The sequence below is a fragment of the Diabrotica undecimpunctata genome, chromosome 7 (genome assembly GCF_040954645.1).
Source record: "Diabrotica undecimpunctata isolate CICGRU chromosome 7, icDiaUnde3, whole genome shotgun sequence".
NCBI lineage: Eukaryota > Metazoa > Arthropoda > Insecta > Coleoptera > Chrysomelidae > Diabrotica > Diabrotica undecimpunctata.
The window spans coordinates 6,539,675-6,563,091 of record NC_092809.1 but is presented as its reverse complement, the minus strand read 5'-3'; the positions used below and the strand labels follow the sequence as shown (position 1 = coordinate 6,563,091).

At 33.5% G+C, this 23,417-nt stretch overlaps 1 protein-coding gene across 1 annotated transcript; it reads right to left on the bottom strand.

Moving 5' to 3' along the window:
* Positions 1–3,094: 3,094 nt before the first annotated feature.
* LOC140446262 (uncharacterized) lies at positions 3,095–7,494 on the bottom strand. Its single transcript, XM_072538800.1, has 4 exons — positions 7,261–7,494; positions 3,892–3,989; positions 3,436–3,603; positions 3,095–3,172 (listed from the first exon to the last, which is right to left on the bottom strand). Exons 1-4 carry the CDS (start codon positions 7,454–7,456, stop codon positions 3,095–3,097), a joined length of 540 nt encoding a protein of 179 aa, XP_072394901.1. The 5' UTR covers positions 7,457–7,494.
* Between the last annotated feature and the right edge of the window lie 15,923 nt (positions 7,495–23,417).

The window sequence follows — 23,417 nt, the reverse complement described above, 5'->3', positions numbered from 1 at the left end:
TTGTTCTCGCTAGTATCACCACATCATTCGCATACACTATGCACTGTTCCTTGTTATTGAAAATAGTCCTGTTTGTGCTTATATTTGATCTTCTTACGATTTGTTCTGCGAAATTATTAGCACTTTTAATATATTACTCGTATGTTAATAAAATTGCCTAAACTTGTTTATTTAATACAATAATTATTGTAATGTATATCAATATTTAACTTCGAAAAATTTTTTGTGGACTATAAATTGTAAAAATGTGTAAGTATATTTTTTATGTTTAGATTTTATCATTTGAACATTAAAGATAGAGGTTCTTACAAGCATTTATTAAAAATTACTACACATATGATGTTTTTAATTACTATCAAAAGGTAAACATTTTGGAAGAGAGACACCTAGTGTCATAGATCAGCGATCTTTTTTGTAAACTGCAAATAGTACTCATAAAATATGCTAATAAAAATGAAAAGTTTAGCCCCTTCACGTACACGAGGGTTTCTCGTATTAGCTCCAAGTGCTTGCACACAGCGAGAACAGATAAATCAAGAAATCTCTGACACTATGAGTGTACTTTGTTGTATGTGATAGCAAATTGCTTTAACCTTTTGTATTTTGTTAATTAATGAAACTTATAAATCTTACCGAAGTTAATAAATGTCTGTTTATTGCAACCATATTACAGGAGGTGAATTTGATAGGGCAATGATCCAACATTAAAAGTAGTACTTGAAGCTAAAAAACATAAATGAGTTAATTTATATTTAAAGCAAAATTGATATATTAACTTTCTGATTAACGTAAGAATAATAGTAATAATAAGTAAACAAATTACTAATTTAAGAACTTATTTTTAGATACAGGCTAAGTACGAAGAGTAAGGACGAAAAAATGCGCACCTGAATGGGTAAACCTCTGTACGGGCGACATCCCAATGAGGTTAGTCAAGACCATGTCGACAATATAGCGTCGAGCTATTGGCTGACATCAGAAGAGATGTTCCCTGAAACAGAAGGTTCACTACTGGCCATTCAGGATCAGGTTATACCATCCAAAAATTACCTGAAATATATCGTCAAAGACCCTCAGGTCCAAAATGACAAATGCCGATATTGACGTCAAGCTCAGGAAACCGTCCAACATCTTACCGGGGGCTGTCAGGCATTTGCTGCAACTGAATATAAGGAATGGCACGACTCAGAAGGAAAGATCACTCATCAAAAGATAACTATCAAACTGGAACACTTCTTTAAACAAAACATCTTCCATATTATCAATACATTGGTGAGAGTTTACTTGAGAATAACAACTACAAGCTATACTGGGACCGCACTGTGCTCACAGACCAAACAGTGGCACATAATAGATCAGATCTCATATTAGTTAATAAACTAAAGAGACAAACAACATTAATTGATGTGGCGATACCAATCAACAATAATTTTCGTGTTCAAAAGAACGAAAAAATCGCCAAGTACAAATCGTACAATGTCCAGATGTCTACGAAAATTTTTGGGAGATACTTCAGCATACCAAGTCACCTAGGGCTCGATAACACGGAAAGAGTCCCACCAGATCTCAATCCTTTTGATACCATAGGTATCTGGGATGAGTGAGTTTTCCCCTTAGAGGGAGTGTGCGCCGTATGGCTAAATCTGGAGTAAATTAAAACAAAAGAAGCGAATTTTGTGGCCTATTTTGATACCTTCTCAATATGATGTTGATGCAAATATTTGTTTCTATAAATTACTTCAATTTATCTTAACCATCCCTCTCATCATTAGTTTTAAATCTAATTAAACAGTCCTTAGGACCCAAGTCTTAAAAAATTATATTTGTCTTCTGTTTGTCTTTCTACAGCTGTTCGATATTCTTATTTGCCTCATTAAGTCCATTTTCTAGTTCTTAATTTTTCTCTTTTAGTTCTCTAATACAATACCTCAATGTCTCTTTATGTTATTTACGCAGCTTTTTAATTTGAACTATATATCATCATTCTTCGGCAAAAGTTCACTTATGAGTTAAAGCATATCCTCTTTTTGGGGGGCTGTTCTTGTTCGGTAACTTCGTTCATGTGCTCATTTTAAAAATCTCTTCATCTTCACTCCCCCTTCCCCCTTTTTTGTCAAATTCTCTTCACCAGTACTGTCGTATTCAGATTTCATTGCACCTGTCTTCTTGTATGCTCAGCTACTGTGCCTTTTGTACATTTAAATTTTATTAAGTAAAATAAATAAAAATATTTATAAATTATATACAGTTACTACGGAAACCTCAATGACAGACCTGTTCTTTTTGTTGACAATTTTTATTGCTCCTATCGGAGTAAAATATAGGATCAATGTAATCTGTGCTCAAAAAAAAAACAGTAATAAATGTTTTAAAAAATATAAAATCTAATTACTACTTTTATTAGAGCCACAATTTAACTTCAAATTAAGTTTATTAATGACGTTTCGATGTCTACTTCATATAACGTTCTGTATCTTATATACTAAAACGCTAAGCCCTTTTCTTGTCCACCACTTTTCTCAAAAACCATATTAGATAATTAAAATATTTTTTCGGAATATTATTAGTATTACGTATGAGATTGTCAAGATATGCTTTTGGTACAAAAATTCACTTCCGGTTTTGAGATAACCGGAAGTTAAAATTTACTTTAAGTTTTAGACCCCACAATGTATATATGGATCGAAAGGTCTCGTCGAGACGAATCTAAATATGTACTTCCGGTTGCCATACGACACCGGAAGTGACCCGAAACGCGCATAAAACGTCAAGATAGAGCAAATCTGACACCGGATTCTGATCAGCATGCAAAATTAACTGCTAAATGATATCCATGTCGACATTTGATGAACTAAAAATTGCATTCCGGTTTTGAGGTCGACTTCCGGTTTCGTTTTTATTACTCAAATCAATAGAGAATTCAACGTAGAGTTCAAAAATTTAAGTTCACGAAATTATCATTTATAGTTTTTGAGTTATTAATACAAATATTTTTACTTCCGGTCATTGTATATATTGTATATTTTTCTCGCAAAATAAAAATTTCATTTAAAAAACTCGATGTCGAGTTGGTCCGCTAGTGTTTTGTAATATTTTAAATTACCTTCTCATTAAATTCCATCTCAGTTTTATGACTTGACAGCTTACATACAATAAGTGACATCTTTTGAACCTATAAGAGAATATGTTATAAGTTACAGTGCTTTTGATACTTTATAAGTACATATTTAAGGACAGTTGTGATTGTTTTGATTGAGGATAAAGAAAAGAAATGAATTAATAAAAACGAAACACATTAAAAAGTAAACATGTGCGGACTACTTTCGATTCTTATTTGCTAAAGGTGACGATAATAAATCACCTGTGAGTGATAACCTGGACATGTAATAAAAAACATGCGATGACAAAACAAAGTAAAATAAAAAAAATACCTACCTCCTGCGTTACCGAGTTACACGGTTCAATTATAAGTAGCAGTCTCCATACGTGTCCAATCATCCATAGCACTTGCAAAAGAATAAAAAGATATTGTCGGTTTAATATCTCAATATATAAATCGTAAGGTGTTATTAACAAATAAAGAGACGCTCCAAACAACAAAATCTAAAAAAAAAAATAAGTTATTGCGATATCCTAAAATAAACTATTATGATAAGTTAACACACCAGTTGCTGAATTTCATTTTTTTGAACTAAAAACATCTGTAAATAGTATGACAAATTTTTATTAAGACGTTAGCGTTATTGCAATGTTAGTTGCATAAACTGTAAGTCTGTGACTCTAACTGTATATCTCATAATTTTTTATTTTATTCCTATTTGGATTATGATTTACTTCAATTCATATTAGTGCGTTAATTTATTGAAATAGTATAAATATATAATTTCTTACTAATAGGTTTGCTCCAAAATAATTGTTTAAGGCAGCACTAGCTTCAACTAGACATTCGTAACCCTTAAGGTAGTTAATTTTGGTTTTTCCAAGAGGTGCTAAAACATACAAATAAATTTTATTGTATAATTTCGAGATTTTTTAAGGTAGATAATGTGTAATAGCAAAACAAATTTACAGCTTTTTATTTAGTTTTTTTTGTAAATTAAAGACATGATAACGTCATGTCATGTTCAGCTCGTAACTTTTTCTTTAATTCCAAGAATCTGAAAATAGTTTCCAAGGCTAAAAAACTCGCAAAGCAATAGAGCAAAGCTATATTAAACTTTAAAAAGATAAAAGGTAGATCGAAAAGGTCGGCTTAGATTTCAAAACAAATAAAACCGCCAAAGATCTGAGATCAAGACTGAAAGACTTTTTTAAAGATCGCGAAGAACAGACAGGTACGATCCCAAAAGTCAAGCCTTTCAAAGAATCTGAATCCGATACACTAATTCAGGAAATGCCCAATATAACAAAACACCGTTGGTAGTTGCAACTAAAATTGCAAAAGCCCTAGAAGATTCAGATTGTAGTGAATATACGATCTTTGGGAAGCTAGTGGCGTCCAAACTAAAAAAGTATTCCAATGCTACAGCGTCAATTGTCCAAGAAAAAATAATAGCTGTTTTATTTCAAGCAGACAGAGTAACCTTTGAACAACATACACAAAACACTGCTCCCTCAGTATATTCTAACAATTCTTCTATATCTGTATATACCTCACTCATCTGAATTCCAATTTTCACGCAAACAACCCCATATTTCACGCCAACATATATAGAGTCCCAAACCAGTGGATCCAATACAATTTTTCCAACCATATTCTCTATAGATATGCCCAGTTTGGAGTTAAATTAAATCAGTACTGAACATAATTATAAATAAAATTCAAATAATAAATGAGACGTATAATTACCTGAATGAATATTGGAAGAACTTGAGGCACTAAAAAAGGAAAATCAAACTAGAAAATTCTATAAAAATTTAAATAAAGCAAGAAAAGAATTTAAACCAAGGATCGGACTATGTAAAGATAAGGAGGGGCATATACTCAATACAAATAAAGTATTGAAAAGGTAGGTGGAACCCGCGGAACTTATTAAATATGGAAGTGCTACTACTCTGACTAATCATATATATATATATATATATATATATATATATATATATATATATATATATATATATATATATATATATATATATATATATATATATATATATATATACATATATATATATTAAACTTAGAGCTAAGATTAATATTAATCTTATAATCTTATAATAATATTAATCTTAGCTCTAAGTTTAATTGTACTAACCGCGGAAATCTTTCCGAACATATATATATATATATATATATATATATATATATATATATATATATATATATATATATATATATATATATATATATATAAAATCATACTGAGAGTATGAAATGAGGAACAAATCCCAGAAGAGTGGTGTATTGGAATCGTTTGCCTTCTACACAAAAAGAGTGATCAATTGAAATGTAGAAACTATAGGGGAATAACCCTCCTTAATACAGCATACAAAATATTTTCGAGTATTTTATATGGTCGCCTGTGTGCATATTCAGAGGAGCTTCTTGGCGAATATCAAAGTGGTTTCAGGCCTGGTCGATTAACAACAGACCAGATTCCACATCCCCAATAAACTTATAAGATTTGTTAAGGCTACAATGCGTAAAGTTGTTTGCAAAGTCGAAATACAGGGCGAACAATGACAGGCATTTGAAGCGCATGTTGGGCTGCGACAGGAAGATGCGCTGGCGTGTCTCCTTTTTAACATAGCTCTGGAAAAGGCGGCCAGAGATGCCCAAATAGACAACAGAGGAAACATTTTTAATAAATCATCCCAAATTTTGGCATATGCAGATGATGATCGACCTAGTTGCCCGCACAACACGCAAGCTAGAAGAAATATATACTACCTTGTAAAACGTGGTAAAAAATATGTGCCTGCAAGTAAATGAGGTGAAAACTAAGATAATGGCAGCAACACCCAACAATAGATCCAGAAACATCGGCCACCAATTCACGGTTGATAACTCTACCTTTGAAGTGGTGGACAAATTCACATACTGTGGCTCCCTGATCACCAAGGAGAACGTTATGACGGAAGAAATCATGCGAGGAATAATCTTAGCAAACAAGTGCTATTTTGGACTGAGTAGACATATGAGAAGCAGAAACGTAAGCCAAAAAACAAAAATAACCATATACAACTAGTATTGACATATAGGTCGGAGACATCGACCATTTTCAAGGCAGATGAAAATCTCCTGCTTATATTTGATCGAAGAATCCTGAGAAGAATATTCGGTGGCATCTGTGAAAATGGTGTTTTTAGAAGGAGGTACAACTACGAGGTATATCACAGATATAAACATATATTTGGTGGTAAAGACGTAGTATCTCTTATAAAAATAGAGTGACTAACATGGGCAGGACATCTGGCAAGATCACAGCAGAACAACCCTCCTAGAAGAATCCTTATGTCACAACCTGTGGGAAGTAGAAAAAGGGGTAGACCAAAACTCAGATGGAGGGATGGTGTAGATGAGGATGGTAGACAAATAGGCGCAGCAAACTGGCAACAGTTGTCAGTGGATAGACACCTGGAATAGACAGTGGAATGACGTCGCGAACTTCTGTTGATCGCGTCTCTGTAAGCGATGGGGTTCGAGACCCACCTTAAAACACCGAGCGTCAAGGGGCGCTTTAGATTACTGGCTCTGCTCTGCATTTTGCTACTACGCGTCAAATTGCTGACCAATGGTTTGGAGTGTAGATAGACTTGCTCCATCACGCCATTCTGCTACCTAGGGTGGCAGAATGGCGTGATGTAGTATTCAGCGATAATTCACGATTCTGTTTAGGAATGCATGATGAACGTAGGATGGAGAGACGGCGACGTGGAGAGTGACGAGAACTGGCACAGTTAATATATGAAATTTAGGTTACTTGGAACGAGGTGCCATAAGCAGACATCGATTATCTTATTTTGTCAATACCTAGACGTATATAGGAGGCTATTCAGCTACAGTGTCGCCAAACACATTATTAATTTTTTTTATTACTTGTTCATAAAAATTCTTGACAACGTTATCGTTTTATTCTTGATGTAAATCTATAATGTAGCCAAAGAATTAAGTTTAAGTTTCGCTTGGTATGTCACTGAATATATTATTTGTAAAAAATTTCCTAATGTTTAATGATAAATGATTTATAATGTTTTATTGAGTATCGCATCAATGCTATACATGACAGTAGTAATTAATAATATAAAATATTAACATACCTGATCTTTTGTCAAATGTGATATCTTTTTGAAGTAAATATTTATCATCATATTTTAAGATAGAATTATCCACTACGGATTTTTTAAATGGAATTTTGTAGTAACCATAACAGCCTCTCAAACGAGTATTTAGGTACTTAAGTCTATCATCTATACACTTTACTAAAAAGTGGTAATATATTGTAGCAAATTCCATTATGAGAAATAATAGGCAGCAAGGTAGTTGATGTATAATAAAAGAAATTATACTAGTGTGTGAATATGCAATTCTGGTCCATACCGCTAAATCAGTTGAATATATTAGCATCTTGGTTATAATTGTACAATATAGAATTTTTGAGTAGGTCTTAGCTTTCTGCAGCGATGGCATAAATTTGGTAAAATTATCCGCCTAAAATTAAATCAAATTAAATACAGTAATTTATTACATTAAGGTAATAGATGCAATGCTGGACAAGTTCCTGAGAGCATCATAAAACTGTGGGTAAATTTTGGTGTGGTTAATTCGAGATATTCTAATAATCGATGCTTCACTTCGCCGACGGACGCTCTAACTATTAGCTTAAGTGATATAATAATTAATATGTATTGGTTTTCGATATTTAATATAAATCTATAGTTAGTGTTCTTGTACCAATAACCATAGTTGTCGTGGTACTTTATGTAAATAAATGAAAAAAAATTGTATACTCACCTTAGTCAAGTGTACAAAATATTCTTGTAGATATTTAAAATTTATATTCGAAGATACTGAACATATAAGACATGTCATAATAAGTGTAGAAATATCAGCGCCATTAATAAGTTTACTCGAAAAACTATTCAATCTTAATTTGGACACTGCTTCAACATTATAATTAATATAAAGACCATATAAAGCTAACGTGCCTAAAAAGGTTATAAACAATTTTAAAAAGGAAAACTTAAAATAACAACTACTGTTTAGACAATTGCTGATATGAACTCTTTTGAATTAACTACAAATTATAGGTTTTATTTGTGAGTGTTTTGGGGAGTGAACTTTGTGAAAGCAGCTAATGGTTTCTTGCCGAATGCCTCTTTTAATACGAAAGGTCCCAGCATCATCATTAAGTCTGATGCAAGCTGTAGCGTGCTGATAGATATATTTGATGAGTGATATGTATCGGTCATCTATTTTATGGAGCATCTTTCTTAGATCTCGCACGCCCCTTCTTCATCTTCTTGCCAATTCTCATTTCACTCAAGTTTCTCTTGTTGGTCTGTATTTAATAGAGCTTCGAAATATTCGGCCCATCTGTTTAATTTTTCTGTTGTTTCACCTAGAAGTAAGCCTTCTTTGTTTCTGCAATACTGTGGATTATTCTTTGTATTTTCTCTGGATTTCTTAACTTCTTGGTAGAAATTCTTTACCTCTTTGTTTATGTAGACTTCTATGTTTTTCAATTGCTTTTCTAGCTGTTCTCTTTAATTTCTTCTGCAAATTCTTTTCACTTCAAGGACATATGAGTTATTAATTATGTCAATGCTTTAAATATTGTATTTTCTTCTGCTTTTTTTGTCTCAAATACGATGTGGTCATCACCAGCTGCTTTATTGTTTTTCATTTGATTTATTGATTAAAACTTGTAGCCATTTCAATCTGCCAGCTTAACAATATTCTTCTTCATCTAGCTTGACTTTTCTTCAGCGCCCTTAAACTTCTGTTTTTCTCTGTTTGATATTAACTGTATTGCCTTAAGTTCTTTCTGACTGCTTTCCCGCTGAACAGTTATTTGGACAATTACATCATATTGTTAGTAACGATTAAATAAATTTAATTTATAGTCAGTTTATCTAGACTGGCGCATGGTCATTTTCATGGGGATATTTTTTTTAATAATCCATTGCAAAGACGCCATTTTGCATCAAGTAACACAAAAATATTTCGTCTCTTTCATTTTTTTATCTATGTCTTTTATTTCTAAGTTTTGATAATATGCTTCAAATGACAACTGCAAGCTATGTTGAGACCGTACTTTGAAGACAGACAAACCAGTGGTACATACAAGGCTTGATTTTATACTAGCTAATAAACTAACTAGACAAAGAAAACTGATTATACGATACTATCAAAAGCAATTTTCATAATAAGTACGACGGGAAAAACACAATGAAAGTCTTAATTACGGGACGAAATATAAGTATTTTGTTATAAATAATATATTTAAACTAAATACCTATTGTTAGAACTCCAATCGTCCCAGCAATGACGCTCCACCATGACCAATAAATCCACCACTCGTTACCAGTTTGTTTAATTGCAAAAGGTAATATACAACAATATTTACAAATCAAAATTATTGGTCGAACCAATTGATATTGAGAAAATGTTAAAACAATGGTTTTTTGCACACTTGTCATTATCTCCTGCAATTAAGAATGTTAAGTAAGTAAGTAAGTTTAGTAATTCGGTAATAATTGATTTGTCAGTCTAATTTTTTATTTTCAAAAATGAAGTTCCGTTATTAACGTTTTTCTTACCAACAGACATTGTCAACTTATAATAATATCATCTATAGTGACATGTCGACCAAGAAAACACATTTTGTTAAATGTTTGACCCATCAACTCTATCATTATGTCGGTCAAGATATAATTTTAAAACTATATTTTTTATAGTAATCAAAGCATGTTCAATGCAAGTAGACAGTACAGGGTCGTAGCAAGACCAAATTTATTAAATTAAATAAGAAAATACATACTTAATAGAATATAGTATAATTATCTATATGAGTAAAATTAAGAAAAGGTAATCAATGCCTACTTCGAAATGCGTTTTCGAAGTGCATTTACGATTTGCGGATTAAATTGTTCTGTTAACAGACTACTTAAAAAAGATTGGAACATGACAAATCTGGTATCAAGCGAAAATCCAAAAGTCGAGTGCGACAAAATAGGATTAGTTCATAAATATAAATACTTAGGTCTTCTTCTTCTTCTGGTTCCTATCCGTTTCGGATGTTGGAAATCATATTGGCAATCATGACCTTGCTCGCTGCGGCTCGAAACAGCTCCGTTGAGGTTTTCTTAAACCATGTTCTTAAATTCCGCAGCCATGATATTCTCCTTCTACCGGGTCCTCGCTTACCTTTGACTTTACCTTGCAATATAGACTGCAGCAGGGAGTAACGGTGCTGATTTCTCATAACGTGTCCCAGATATTGCAATTTTATGCGTTTGATCGTAAACACAATCTCTGTTTCCTTCTTCATTTTTTCTAGAACTTCCTTGTTCGTGATCCTTGCTGTCCATGATATTCTCAGCATTCTTCTATAAAGCCACATCTCAAATGCTTTAAGTTTTTTAATACTGGTGTCTGTAAGCGTCCATGCCTCCGCCCCGTACAACAACACAGAGAAAACATAGCATCTCAAATGTCTCATTTTTGTATCTAGGGATATGTTGTGACTTTTGAAGATAGCGCTCATTTTGTTAAAGACCGTTCTGCCTTTCCTATGAGGCACTTTATTTCCTGTACATTGCTCCACTGTTCGTTTATAATAGTTCCCAGGTAGCAATACTGTTTTACTCGTTCTATCTGCGTCTCACTAATGTATAGATGAGCCCCATTTATATCTTCTTGCTGATAATCATTTGTTTCGTTTTGTGGGTATTACTGTTTAGTCCGTACTGTTGACTGTACTCGTTTATTCTGTCCATTAGCCTCTGAAGTCCCTCTAAACTATCTGCTATCACCATGGTGTCGTCGGCATATCTAACATTGTTTACTCTTTCACCATTTAGAAGGATGCCTTCGTCTATTCCTATACTTAGGTCATAAAATCCAAATTGCTGAGGACAACCAAACTGCTGAACTGCAAATCAGAATCAAGAATCGACACTTTCAGAAACGACAGAAATGTTCGACACTTTCCTTAATCCAGGCTACAGGAACCAAAATCAGAATAGCTCAAAGACGAATGGAAAGCTTGTTACTTGGATTTATTCTTTAGAAACGAAAAAATAAAAAGGACAGGCGTCACAGATGTCGTATAGCATGCCTGAAGTGGAACTAGGCCGACCATGTAGCCAGGATAAATGACCAAAATAAAAAATTACAGTGTGGAAACCACTGGCTAACAGAAGAAGCAGATGTAGACCACTTATACGATGGACAGACGTCACAATAATTGCTGAGAATTGGCTGCAGAAAGCTTCAGGCCGACAGAATAGAAGAAATTAGGTGATGCATGATAATGAAGTAAAGGTAAGGAAAGACATAAAAATAATTTTATGAGAAAAGTTGAAATTCCACCAGAGTTCTTTCCTCTTGGAACTCATTACTGCTTGTAGAAATAAAATAAAACCAGAAAAATCTGAGGTCTTAATTACTCCAATCATGGTTCTACAGGTGAATCTTAAGCATCATAAAGCTACTTCGTCAGAATTTGCAATAGTTATGAGAAGTTTCGATGTCAGTTTGATACAATTAAATCCCTGTTCTAGGGATTTAATGACGGTAAAAACAAAGATTATTAAGGAAGGCAGCATAACGGGGATAATACTTGGTTTAGTATACAGACATAAGTCTCAACAATTTTCATCAAAAAGGATGAAACAGCTGGTGGATGATTTCAGGATAACTGGACACATCTGCATTAAAATAAAGGATAATGGGCCTATCAGGGAAATTTACTGAATCTTTGTAAAACTAACAGGGATGCATATAAATTGACTTGAAAAACAATCTAGTTAGGGTTAAATATAAGGCATAGACTGGTCCGCTACAAGTTCCAGACAACGTCAAGAGGTGATCATATCATGGCGAAGTTCAAAGACGATTCTCCAGAGATAGTAACGAATTCCAACAGGAAAATACTCTGGTTCAATAACAACCTCTAAAATGACAGGACAAAAGTTAGACGAAAATTAAATATCGATAAAGGATCAGGTGAGTAGGGTGATTATCGGAAAGGTACGACTTTCTATGAGTCACTAAAGAGGACCAAATGAGAATCTGGGGTAAACACTAAGAGGAGCTATCCAGACTGCAGATATATCAGGGCTTTACAAAATTTCTATCAGGAATCAGATAAATATTGGAATGGTAGAGAGGCAAAACGAACTTTTCAGGTGCACTTTTCTGAAGGAAGTAATAGTTGTGCATTTGTATAAAAATGACAAAATTTAAATAGTAAAAATACTTAATAAGGAGTTCAATTTGATGTATCTCTTTTCTTTAAACATAAACACCGCTGTGCTTTTTTATCTATTTGGATTTTGTTATGGTTAATATAACCACATATTTCAGCAGTTATTTATATATCTTTGTCTGGTCCTGGTGACTTTATAGCTTTTAACTCTCTTGCTGCTTTACTAAGTTTCCCACATTTAAGATTTATTTTTTGTTTAAACATACCCAAAAATATTTTACCTTTTCTATATTTTTATTAGTAATTAGTTTAGAATTTGTGGTAAAGTTGGAACGGCTAGTTAGATCGTGACGTATAAGGTGTCATGTGAGAGGATTTAACGAATAGAATACGATGACTAAGAAAAATTAAACATGACGGTATGCCAAAATCTAACGGACACGAAAACATTAAGAGTGGTGAAACGAAAAACTTAACACTATGAAGGAAAGAAAAATGAGCTAGTTTAGTCACATACTAAACAATGAAAAAAATAGGACCAGGGAGACTACGAGCGTGCTGGTGAAAACACCTTTAAGCAGTGAAGTGTGAAAACAATAATAAAACTCTTGAGAAATGCTGTAGATATAGTAAAATGGGCCATGATGATCGCCAATGTCCCCTACTTCTGAATAGTTTGCTCGTTTGGAAGCTTCAGCATTCGTTTTCGAGCCTGGTTTCTTACCTTTAAAGCTCTCTTACATTCGTCGTGAAACTAGTCCTTTGTTTTAGTCTTTTTCTTCATAAGGTAGTTAGTAGAGTGTTTATAATCGAATCTGTAATTATTTTACATATTTATTCAGGATTATTTTGATTTGCTGCTGATCCCAATGGTAAGTAATGATGAATATATTTATTTTCGTAATAAGCACATAGGCTTACCTTAATATAAAATCTTACACACATATAGTTTGAAAAATTATATCCTAATCGTAATGATTATCGAGTAGTATAAATAGCCAACCTGTTTGGTTGTTTAAATCACTATAAATAGTACCTACCTAGTAAAAAAATTATAGGTAATTAATCTTGCGGCGGTTGGAGCCTACTAAAATACATAAAAATACCTCTATGGTAATAACAAAGGACTGTATGTAAAGTTTTATTGACAGTCTTAAGCTTTTGTTTTATGAAAATTACAGCAGCACACTAAAATAAATAAATAATGTTAGAACTTTCATGTTTGTAATCGAGATGCAACTTTAATTGAGCACTTCATTTTCTATGTAAAAGTCGGTAGTTGCGTGTTAGTTATTATTGTTAATTAACAAAAGAATAAATTTAAAATTTTCTGAATACAAACATAACCAGAATACGCATATAGACCAATTAAATTAGTTTTTTACTCGACATAACTATATAGACGGGTTTGACAGTTGATTTATTATTTATTTATCATATGACACTTGACATATTTAGATTTAAATTTACATACAGCCGAAAAAATGAAAGATTACCCATGAAGGATCACATCAATCACTTATTTTGTATTTGCTGTCTTTTTCTATAAATAACAAATGTTTGTTATAGAAAAAGACAGCAAATACAAAATAAGTGATTGATATGATCGTTTATGGGTAATCTTTAATTTTTCCGACTGTATATTTTATATAAAACATTACATATATGTTTACAAACGAACATCTAACTTATTTATATTTATATTCTATCTACTCTGAAGTCGCCATTAGGAAATCCTCTGACCAGCCATGATAGGATTTTGTAGGACACTGTCAGAATGCCCATTCTCAGGTGCCGTCTTTGAAGTTTGTCAGCACACGATCGCCATATTTTAGACAGAAACATAGACTAGAATTAAGAAATTTGTGACAAGCTACCATAGAACTGTAATTTAAATTTTTAGAGATTAATAATTTAGTACATTGGAAATAATTTAATCTATTCTTTAACTAAAAGTACGAACAAAATAGTGCATATTATGTCTGTAGTTACCGTAAATAAATTAAACCGGGTTAATTTGTCTATGCACACCAGATAAAATGTCACTGAACAGCACTGGTTCCGTTTAAAACATGGCTGATTCCGTCTGCGCAAACGAGATGCGCGTACTTATTTTTTTAAGCAGAGTGGGCATTCTGATTGTTTATTATTCTATGACACTGTTCTGTGATGTGGCGGATGGTTTGTGGTTGTCCGCAGTCATAGAGTGGGGATGGTCGTTTACCCCATTTGTGCATCATGTAACCGCATCTGCCGTGTTGGGTTCTGATTCGGTTCAGCATAGTCCATGTGTTGCGTGGTAAGTCAAAACCTGGTGGTTTTTGTGTGATGCAGGGTAAGCTGCTATTTTGATGTCCCATCCATTCTCGAGTCCAAGTGGTCGTTAAGTTGAACTCATTTTTCACAGCAGTCTAAGTATGCTGTTTTTGTTGGCGGTCGTCTGGAGCGTAGATGGTTATCATTGACAGCATCTATATCTTGATAGATTGGCAGGATCTCGTTCTTCTTCTTCTTTGAGTACGGTGCCCAAGTTTTAGGAGTGGGTAGCTTCCATGACGATTTGCCGATGTCGTTCTCGATCTTGCGCGGCATGTCATAATTCATCTGCTGATAAGCCAGTCCATTGACAAAGGTTTCAAAGCCATGAATATTTCTTCCTACTAATTCCTCTTTTTCCGTCAATCTTTCCGTTGAATATCAACTGCATTATCTTGTATCTGCTTCCTCTCATTATATGCCCCAGATATTCTAGTTTTCTCTTTTTTATCATCTTTATTAAGTCGCCTTCACCTTGACCTACTCTGTTCAAGACTTCTCTGTTTGAAATGTGTTGAACCCATGATATTCTGAGCATTCTACAATATAACCACATCTCGAAGGATCTCGTTACTAAGTATCTTTCTGTACTTACTAGTGAAGGAGTGTATGCACCGTAGTTTAGATGGTGGAATGTGGCTCAGTACTTAGAGCCATTGCGTAGGGGTGAATTTGATTTAGGCCAGCAATCATTCTCATTGTATTGTTCAATTTCGCATCTTTTTTGTGTATATGTGGGCTGTTAAGCCAGGCTGAAGAGCAGCAACCTTCTGCGGTTGAGAAGACAAGGACCAGGGCAGATGATCGCAAGGTGTAAGCCGGTTCTCCCCATATTGTTCCGCACAGTTTCTGGATGATGTTTTTTCTGGATTTAAGTTTTTTTGCTGTTTTTGACAGATGTTCTTTGAAAGATTCTGTGAAGAGTCACTCCAAAGTACTTTGGTGTTTTATTGTACGCGAGTGTGGTGTTTTCGAATTGGATGTTGAGTGCTCTTCCTGCAAACTTGTTATTTAGGTGGAAACTGGAAACCTCTGTTTTGGTAACGTTTGGTTGAAGCCTCCATTTACGGAAACTCTTTCCCACTGTGTGTAAGTCCGCCGTAAGGATTTATTCTGTTTCTTTAAATGACTTACAACCTTGTCGCAAGGGCCCAGTCATCGGCGTAACCAAACTTCCTTGATCTGGTTTCTGGTATATCAGCGATGTACAGGCTAAAGAGGAAAGGAGCTAGGACAGATCCGTGAGGCAGTTTTCTTGGGATGTTGATATCGGTTCCCATGACTACTTGAATCAATCGGTCGGCTAGCATGCTATTGATTATTCAAGCGGTGGTTTTACAGGAGATTGTACGGAGGAGCTTGTATATCAAGCCTTCTCTCCAGACTGTATCGTAGGTCGCTGTTAGGTCTATGAATGCGGCTATAGTTTTAAGTTTTCTCTGAATTCCCGCCTCAATAAATGTAGTAAGTAAAAGAACCTGATCTGCGCAGCTTCTTTTCTGTCGAAAACCTGCCTGATCAACCGGTATTGATTCAAGTAGCTCTGGACTAAGTATGTTGTAGATAAGTCACTCTAGTCGTGTGAACGTCGCCGATAGTAGAGCTATTGGTCCTTAGTTCTTAGGGTTGTTATAATTTGGTTTCCCTGGTTTTACCAGAGCAATGATCTTCGAGCGTTTGAGTTCCTTTGGTATGGTACTGGTATTCATAATGTCTGTGAAAAAATGGTCCATCCATTCTCTCTTTGACAGTTGAAATGTGTAGTATGAGATATTACAAAAAGACCCGCATCTAGGAATTCATCAATTTTTTAGTCGAAATATTTTCAAATAAACAATCAAAACGTCAAACTCATTTTTTGCTCATAACTTGAAAACCTGTCTGTTTAGAGATTTGACGTCAACAGAAACCTTTTTCAAAAAAAATGATACACGAAATGAGATATGCTATGAATTAAAATCGGATGATAAACACTTATAGTTTAATAGTTTTTTATTATGTAGGTACTAAAATTTATTTAAATGTATCTAAACGTGAGGTCAGTGAACTTGTCTTATCATGTTTGAATTTTTTGCAAAAGGTGAATAAGATTTAAAAGCAAAAAAATGTTCTAGGACCCTTAGGAGTCAAGACCCTCTAAGACCCTTTTTTAAAATCACTGTTAAGTTAATTAACAACATTAAAGGATATTAACCAATCTTTTATAAGAAAAGTTAAAGCTTTTAACAAAATTATTATATAATATAGCAAAAAAAATTATTAAAAATGTATAACAGGAGTGTTGTAAACAAAGAATACTTTTCGTTCTGACTAAAATAAAAGGAGTGAGAGTAAAGGATTGAACTGCCAGCTGCACTCTTCAAAAAATCAAACAAAGTTTCAAAATATAGCGCTAGGAAAAAATGACAAACCATCTCAGGTTATACTGGACTAAATTTGAGATTTTTGTTAAACTGGGGTACAATGTTAAAATAATGACATTTATCGTAGTTTCATTGGAAAATTATCCAAAACAAAGCATAGTCGTCATTTTATTGTTATTTATTTATTCATTTGTTTAAATATAATTATATTAAATAAATGTTATTTACAAACATTATTGAATTATTATCTATGAACAATTTTTTCATATCCTCACATTACTTTTCTACATTTCAACGAATAATGGACAACATTTTCTTAAGAATCAAACACCAAAGATGCTTGGTATATATAGATGAAATAATACTCTATTCGCCCATTATTAATACAAATAGACTGAGTGCTACAACGCAGCCGCGATTCCCCAGTCCGACAGAGAATACCAACGAAAAGCAATCACTACATATATTTCTAATTTGTCAGGTTTGTCGACCACATGACCTAAATGACCAATGAGAAGGTTACGTGGTCGATAAACCCGGCCCATAAGAAGAAGATGCAGGGACTGCTTTGCGTCATTTTTCTCTGTCGCACTTGAGGAACGCTACTGTATAACAGCAGTCAGTCTATTGTATTATTATGTCTATTAAACTATTTAAAATATTACGAAATACAAATATAAAGATGCACCGAGATAATATAAATATAAAAAAAGGCTATACAACCTGTTAAAACATTATTCCACTTTCTAAGTCAAGGTAAGTGTTTATATGATATTATTACAAGAAATATATTACTGTATTTAAACAACATATGTGTATTTAAGTTGTGTTTAACACACGTAATCAATCAATTTAATTATTTTTGTCAAATGTGATGATTTCTTAACCTAAACTTGTACTCTGGGGCGGAATGGGATAGGGGCAGGATGGGAACGTTCCTGTTCCATCCCGTGAATTTTGGATTATTATGTTTTATAAAATAACGCTCCTTTTCTATTACAGATGGTGCGAAATTATTGTACAAAGACAAATCCCCAAGAAGGGTCAAGGGAGAATGTAATTTCTCTAGTATACATGTCAGTTAGAGGGGCAATCGTGCTTCCAATGTTAATATTTTCTCGAAAAAAAAAGCAGCAAGAGTTTGAACTGGTTGTGCCGCCAGGGGGTTGGGCAGAGGTTTGTGATAGTCGATGTATAGCTTCCGATTTAATCTAGCTCTGACTCAAAAAATTTATTTTATTGTCAAAAGCAAGCAAAGAATCGCCCTGTGCTGCTCATTCTAAATAAAAATTCAACACACACGAAAAGTCTTAAAGTTATTGATTTAGCTAGAGATAGGTTCTCCTTTGTCTTCTTCTACATTCCTTCTACTATTTACAACTCTTGAAAGTCGCCTTTTTCAGACCTTTGAGGTTGTTCTATATAGAAGAAGCTCGAAAATGACTCCGCTATCACCCTGGCAAAGTTATGACGCTTTTTTAAATCTACAATTATTGGATCTGCGTTTATACAAACAGCAACTACAAGCACTACACTAAGAGGGCTTAAAACAACTGGGATCTGGCCACAAGATAAAAGTGTTTTTAATGAGTCTGTTTTCTTGGCTGCGACTACAACAGATATTCCCATGACAAGCGATACTCATTGCTCTAGGAATAATGTGACGAGTGATCTACCTATAGTCAGGAATAAAGATACTAATCCTACATACAATAAGCAACCTTAGCGTGACAAATATTCTACAATAATCAATTTTGAGAAAGCATCTGCTAATCGTACTCCTACAGCCGACAAAGACCCACATACCGGATGTTCTTGGATGCTAATTCCTGGAGAAACAGCTGCAGATCTTACTCCTACACAAAAGAGTGAATCACGATCCGGACGTTCCTGGTTGCTAACACCCAAATGAAAGTCTTCATTCAAAATTGCCTCAGCTTCGTGCTTCCTACTCCAAAAACCAACATTTTAAAAAGATCTACACGTAAAAAGGTCAAAATAGCATTCTAACAGAATCCCCGTATAAACGAGAAGATTTAATCAATCAAAAGAAGAAGATGGAAGATAAAGCTAAAATATATTTATTTAAAGACACTGAGTCAACTCCTGGAAATAAAAAAAAATAAACAAACTTGTAAAAAAAGAAAAACTCAAGGACAACCGAATCTAGTTACACAAAGAAGCAGAAAGATTCTAGTGAATCTAAAGATGACAATGATCATGAGTCTTTATATTGTGATCATCTCTATTCCAAATCAAGCGAAGGATGGGTCAGCTGCACAAAGTGCAAGAAGTGGGCCATAATTCTTGCGCTGAAGTAGATAGTGAGGAAGATGAAGCCGTTCTGATTTGTAAACACTAATTTTTAAATTTTTTTGTCTTTATTTCAGTATTCTAAAAAATGATAAAAAAGTATCCCGTTCCGCCCCTTACTCCCCTATATAATTAATAAAATAAACTTGTAAAAGTGTTTCATCTAATTGCTAAATAAATATTATGGAAATATAAATAAAAAAACCTTACCCAAACCAATGAATATAGACTTATTTCTTCATTGCTTCAACTATCATAAATAAATATTTTTGCTTAGTGCTATTTGTCTAAACTTAACTATAATTTTAATTTAACTGCAAAATAAAATGTAAGCTATAGTTTAAAATATACCTAGAAACTGTTATTCTGATAGTGTCAATCTCGTTTCTTAAATCCAGATTTTATCTTTAGAACTTCTTTTGTAACAATTATTTCTGTGGACAATAATTTGTTTATTACATAATAGAAAAACACAACTTTATTTATTAAATGACAGCTAAACAAAACAATACCAAACAAAGGAGTTGGATTAATTTAATGAAAATATTATAATAGGGATGGTAGATTTTTCTTTTCAACGTGATAAATGACGTATTTTCTGAAAATGAGAATATACAGAGAGAGTTATTACGTTAATATAGTGTATACTCATTGTTTATACTTGAGGTTAATATTTATTAGTGTTGCCCAAATGCAAGAACAAGACGAGACTTAGACAGTTTGGGTCTTGGTATTGCACCCCCGGTCTTGGTCTTGGTCTTGCAGCAAGAGTCTTGCAAGTCTTGCAGTAACCCATTAGCCTATTGCTATTTAATAAACGTCACTTTAGGTCTTAGAACAACGTAACAGAGTAAGTACATTTTAAGCTTGAATTAACATAGCCATAATAAAGACTAACCAAATCAATAAATATCTAAACAACTGACACCGGGTGGGGTTTTAAGCCACGATCTAAGCGATCCGTGCCTATGCTCTAACTAACTCAGCTATCTACAAGGCCTCACGGAAGTACGATGTTTCTTAATAGACGTTTGCATTTACTAAGCTTACATGTGCTAAAACATGGTTAAAACAAAAAAAACAAATGAATGACATAAGCATGCCTGTATTTTAAAGAACATTATCTGCCTAGAAAGGGATTGATGGACATGATGAGCAAAAAATCCACATACATGTATCAAGGCACAGATTTTTTAGGTGATAAGATAACAAACTATAATCCACTTACTTAAGCAAACTAAATGTTTTTACCAATCTTATCTCTACTTTTATATAAAAAACTAACTTGAAAAAATAAAGAATAGTTAAAAAAGCAATGGTAATCAAAAGAAGTTATTTGAAATTAAGGAGATCCTACTTAATAAATACATTAATTTACCAAAATAAACTAGTAGGTACATAATATATGTAATTGGTAATAAGGTAATAAGTATATTTTTTACATGTCCACTTTTCTAGCGGTTATTAAAAAGCTTGTGATTATCTCCACCGAATTTTGGTTTTTCAGGAATAAAAATTCCTTTTTGTGAAAAGATATTAGATGCTTCCTTAAATCTGACGTGTTTCTGTTGATCATTCTCATTTCAACCTTTCTATGTAGACACAATTTACACAAAACAATTTGGGATGCATGAATTATTTCGAACAACTCATCAAATTTGCTTTTAGGTCTTTTAGATCTATAACTCCAACGCTCACTACTCCGACTAGAACTATTTGAATCTTTGTCCCTCATGTCAAATTGTAAACTTGTCACTTTCGGGAACAACAAGGATTAGATGAAAAACAATTATTACATTAGACTCAAAGGAAAGCTGAATTGGGAATGAAGTTAAGTGATGTCGAAAAAGTAACTACTATACTACTAGTTACTTTATGTTTCTTTACTATCCAATACCCTAAGTATCTAATAACAAACCGAGAATTAATTTACTTCGTTATTCTAAATATTTCGGTATTTTGTTTACACGGTAGACGACACGGTAGGCGACTTTTGAATATTAGCCGCGCTCGTTCAGCAAATTTTGTTTAAGCGAATGATCTCATCGCACACTCAGCAGAAACAATTTATAGTCTTAGGCCGATAAGATTTGTTTATTTAGATTACTCCTGACTAAATTATAATGGGAAAAAAATTGTATTATTAAGTGGATGTCCGTAACAATTATATTTTTTATTAGCTAGGGTGACATATTTAAAAAAATATCGATGCGATATTACTGTCGGCGTCGCAATGCAAGAAGATTATTTTTATGATTAGAGGGCGACTATTCTCAAAAAATGGACAATTAATTTCAGAGCGAAGAAGTCGTCAACTGAAAAAGAATGCACAAAATGTTTTATTTTTACATTGTAATTATGACCTCTGAGCACGTGTCAAATGTGTTTTTTTAATGAATATTTTGATTCGGTATGTATGTTTATGGTATTGTTTGTAATGCGCAAGTCCAGTTTTTCAAATTTTTATTACATATTTTTTTGCGTCTCATAGAGTCTTTAAGCATATACCCGAACTACTATACTCGCTAAAAACACACTCAGTCCTAACTGCAAGACGCAAGAGTCTCGCAGGCTTAGTCTTGTTCTTGCTTAAATCTTGCACGGTCAGTCTTAGTCTTGGTCTTGCTAAAATTAGGCGGTCTTGGTCTTGGTCTTGGTCTTGCAAAAACGCAAGAACAAGACCAAGACCATAAGACCAAGACCGATTTTGGGCAACACTATATCAAAAATTAGAGATCTAGAAAGAAACAGAAGCATTAGATAAATAAACGAGTTGTATTATTTCTTTTCTGTCTGTAATTCTAGTGTTTCCGTTTGTTAGAGCAACGATTTGCTTATAATTTCCTTATTTTCTTACAAAGTTCTGTGTTTTTTGTTCTCTGTATGCTGCTACTTACTTTCATTTTCCTTCTTTGTTTTAGCATTATTTTGGTTTTATTAGACCTATGATCCTATGTTTATTTTGTTGGTGCGGACCTCCATCTTCTGGTTTCTATGAATTAAGAGCTGTCGATATGGTCATGTAATCTTTCATCAATTGTCGCATGGTAGTAATCTGAGTTTCCGTATAGATTGTTAATATTTATTAGTGGTTTCGTTTGCTGCTACCCAAGTCCCTTTTTCTGTTTGATTTTTTCTTAAAGAATGTATTTGAAATTGGCATGTTTTGGTATTGTGTAAACTGAACCAGTCTTTCTCCCCTTTCATTTTCATCACCGACCCCATACTTTCCCACCACCTGTTCCCTGTCATTTCTCCTTCCCACTTTGGCATAAGTCACCAATTAAATACTTAAAATGACTTTTATTATTATTTTATGCTTTAGTTGTGTTACTGTAGAGTTCCTCTATTTCTTCGTCAGTATGCGTAATCGTTGGGGAGAATATTTGTGTAATTTGTATATTGTATCTCTTTGATAGTTGTACTCTATCTGAGATACTAGTTATTTATACTACTCTTCGTTTCCATTTTTTGTTGAGTAGGAATCCAATACCGCTTGTTTTGTCCGTTGATGTTCCTCGGTTGTAGAATGTATTTCCTGTCGCTAATTCCAACTGCTCTTTATTTTCCTGTCTTAATTTGCTAGTTTCTAAGATGTCCCATTTTATATTTTCATATTCTGTTTCCAGTTCTACACAAGTCTGGATTTATTTGACATCGAGCGGCAGTTATGTCGCTATATAACGTTGTTGTTTTATTGGGGTATCGATTTAGACTCCGCAGATTTTTAGCACCCTCTGCCCTCCTGGCTTGATCCCGAAAGTTACCCAGTTTAGGGCCATTTGGGTCTACTGACCTACTGAGACATAACAGCCATAATTAGAGTGTAGCTGTCATGTTAGGTCAATTTTTACAATTGAGTATGCATAAAGCCTTACATTAATTGTTTTAAAATCTTTGAGCAGCAAATAAATTAAACCATTCATCGTAAAATTTGCACAAGTTACTTCAGAAAAGGACGATTTTTGATTTTTTTTTTAAATAAATTAATTTTGACAATGTTCTACTTTATCGAACGAAAAATTTATTTTCGTTTACTTCATTCAATTCT